The 1647-nt window shown below is 39.6% G+C and overlaps 1 protein-coding gene across 1 annotated transcript in view; it reads left to right on the forward strand.

The window, feature by feature from the left end:
• The window catches only part of LOC119414082 (E3 ubiquitin-protein ligase pellino homolog 1), a 37997-nt gene that overhangs the window by 30242 nt on the left and 6108 nt on the right, over positions 1-1647 (forward strand). The window contains exon 2 of the mRNA XM_037681207.1: positions 53-182. Within this exon, the coding sequence (XP_037537135.1) occupies positions 53-182 (130 nt within the window). The remainder of the gene's footprint in view (positions 1-52; positions 183-1647) is intronic.

Below are 1647 nucleotides of genomic sequence, written 5' to 3' on the forward strand. Positions count from 1 at the left end.
GTGTGTGTGTGTGTGTGTGTGTGTGTGTGTGTGTGTGTGTGTGTGTGCACAGGTACAATGGTTCTCTGCCCAATGGAGACCGAGGCCGTCGTAAAAGCCATTTTGCACTTTATAAGAGACCGAAGGCAAACGGGGTAAAGCCCAGCACAGTTCACGTCGCCTGCTCTCCACAAGCAGCCAAGGTAAACAAAAAGAACAGTTACACACAATCATTTTTCATCAAACATAAAATTAATCCTATTTAGAGACAAAAAAAGAACATGGCGGGTTATGCATCAAGACAGCTGTCGTGGATTGATTTTATTAATCATAAAAAAGTTTTCAGACCTACATTTGATTATAAGGAATCTCTGTCTTAGTACTGATCATACTGTATGTTCTGAGGTGTGATTTTGTTTGACAACAACAAATCAAAAACACTCAGTTCTGTAGATTTTACTACTTTCCTGAAAGTCTGCTTTTGTTCTGCGATATGAAAGTCCAGCACACGCTGAATCACAAACACACACTCCATCAAACAGCCAGGAAAACAGAGAAAAAAGATTGCAAGGAAAAAGAATAGAAGCAGGTACAAGGCTTAGTGGAGATTTGAAAAAAGTTATTTTCACGCAGCGTTTAACTGGAACTTGTAAATAGATTTAGAAGAGAAATACATGTGAGGCATTCAGTGCTTTGAAATCCTCTGAAATCTGTTCAATAGTCAGCAAATCATTACATTTTTGGGAAATCCTTACTTCCAGTTCTGGTTTAACATCTGTCCCCAGAACACACACTTTCACACTCAACGCACACTCACAGCTGCAGTAACTGAAACAATCTGGAGGAGTGACTGTCCATTTTCAGTGCTTTGGGTGGTCTGTGCTGACCAAACAATATTCGGTCCAGTAAGTGTCCACACAGCTGAAATCTTCACCCATCCCTCCACTGGGAATCTGTGCACTAAGCAGATGTTTAAGCAGTGGTGTAGTCTATGTGATACGCTGGTATATGCTGTATACCCACTAGAAAAGCTGGAGAATTTCCATATATCCACTTAAAAGTGCTCAATGATACGTGACTTATCATTGCGCATGTGTCATTATATAGAAATGTCGGGACAAAATGCGTCGTAAACGTCCTCAGAGAACAGCGCTGTCCCTCTTCTTTCTTGGGCCGGGGGACTGGGGGGTGGGGAAAGACTGTCTGTTTATATTCTGCAAGGTGCGTGTGCCACCGCGAGCCGCTCCAGCTATACGAGGTTAGCGGGAGTGACGCAGAGCATTGCCAGAACAGGGGCAAAGGGGGTTTTCAGAATAAAAGTTTAGACCGGATATTTATATTTTTACGTTTCAAAAGTATTAGCAATGTTTGAAGCCACCAGTTCAAAGTTTTGAGAGCAATAAACAGCAAAACCGTTATTAAACAACAATTTTTGGTCACATTACTTTAAATTTATTTTTTCAAACAACACACATTGTAAAAATAAACAAACAAACAAAAAAATAAACAATTTAGAACATTCATATTTACGTGTGCCACTTAAAGCCTAAAGAACTTTCATATTTTGTCCAATCTACTTTGAACTAAAAAGAAAATAATTTATAATAATAAATATAATAACGTGTGTGTGTGTGTGTGTGTGTGTGTGTGTGTGTGTGTGTGTGTGTG

The sequence above is a fragment of the Nematolebias whitei genome, chromosome 1, assembly GCF_014905685.2.
Source record: "Nematolebias whitei isolate Nwh7 chromosome 1, NemWhi1, whole genome shotgun sequence".
In the NCBI taxonomy this organism is placed as follows: Eukaryota; Metazoa; Chordata; class Actinopteri; order Cyprinodontiformes; family Rivulidae; genus Nematolebias; species Nematolebias whitei.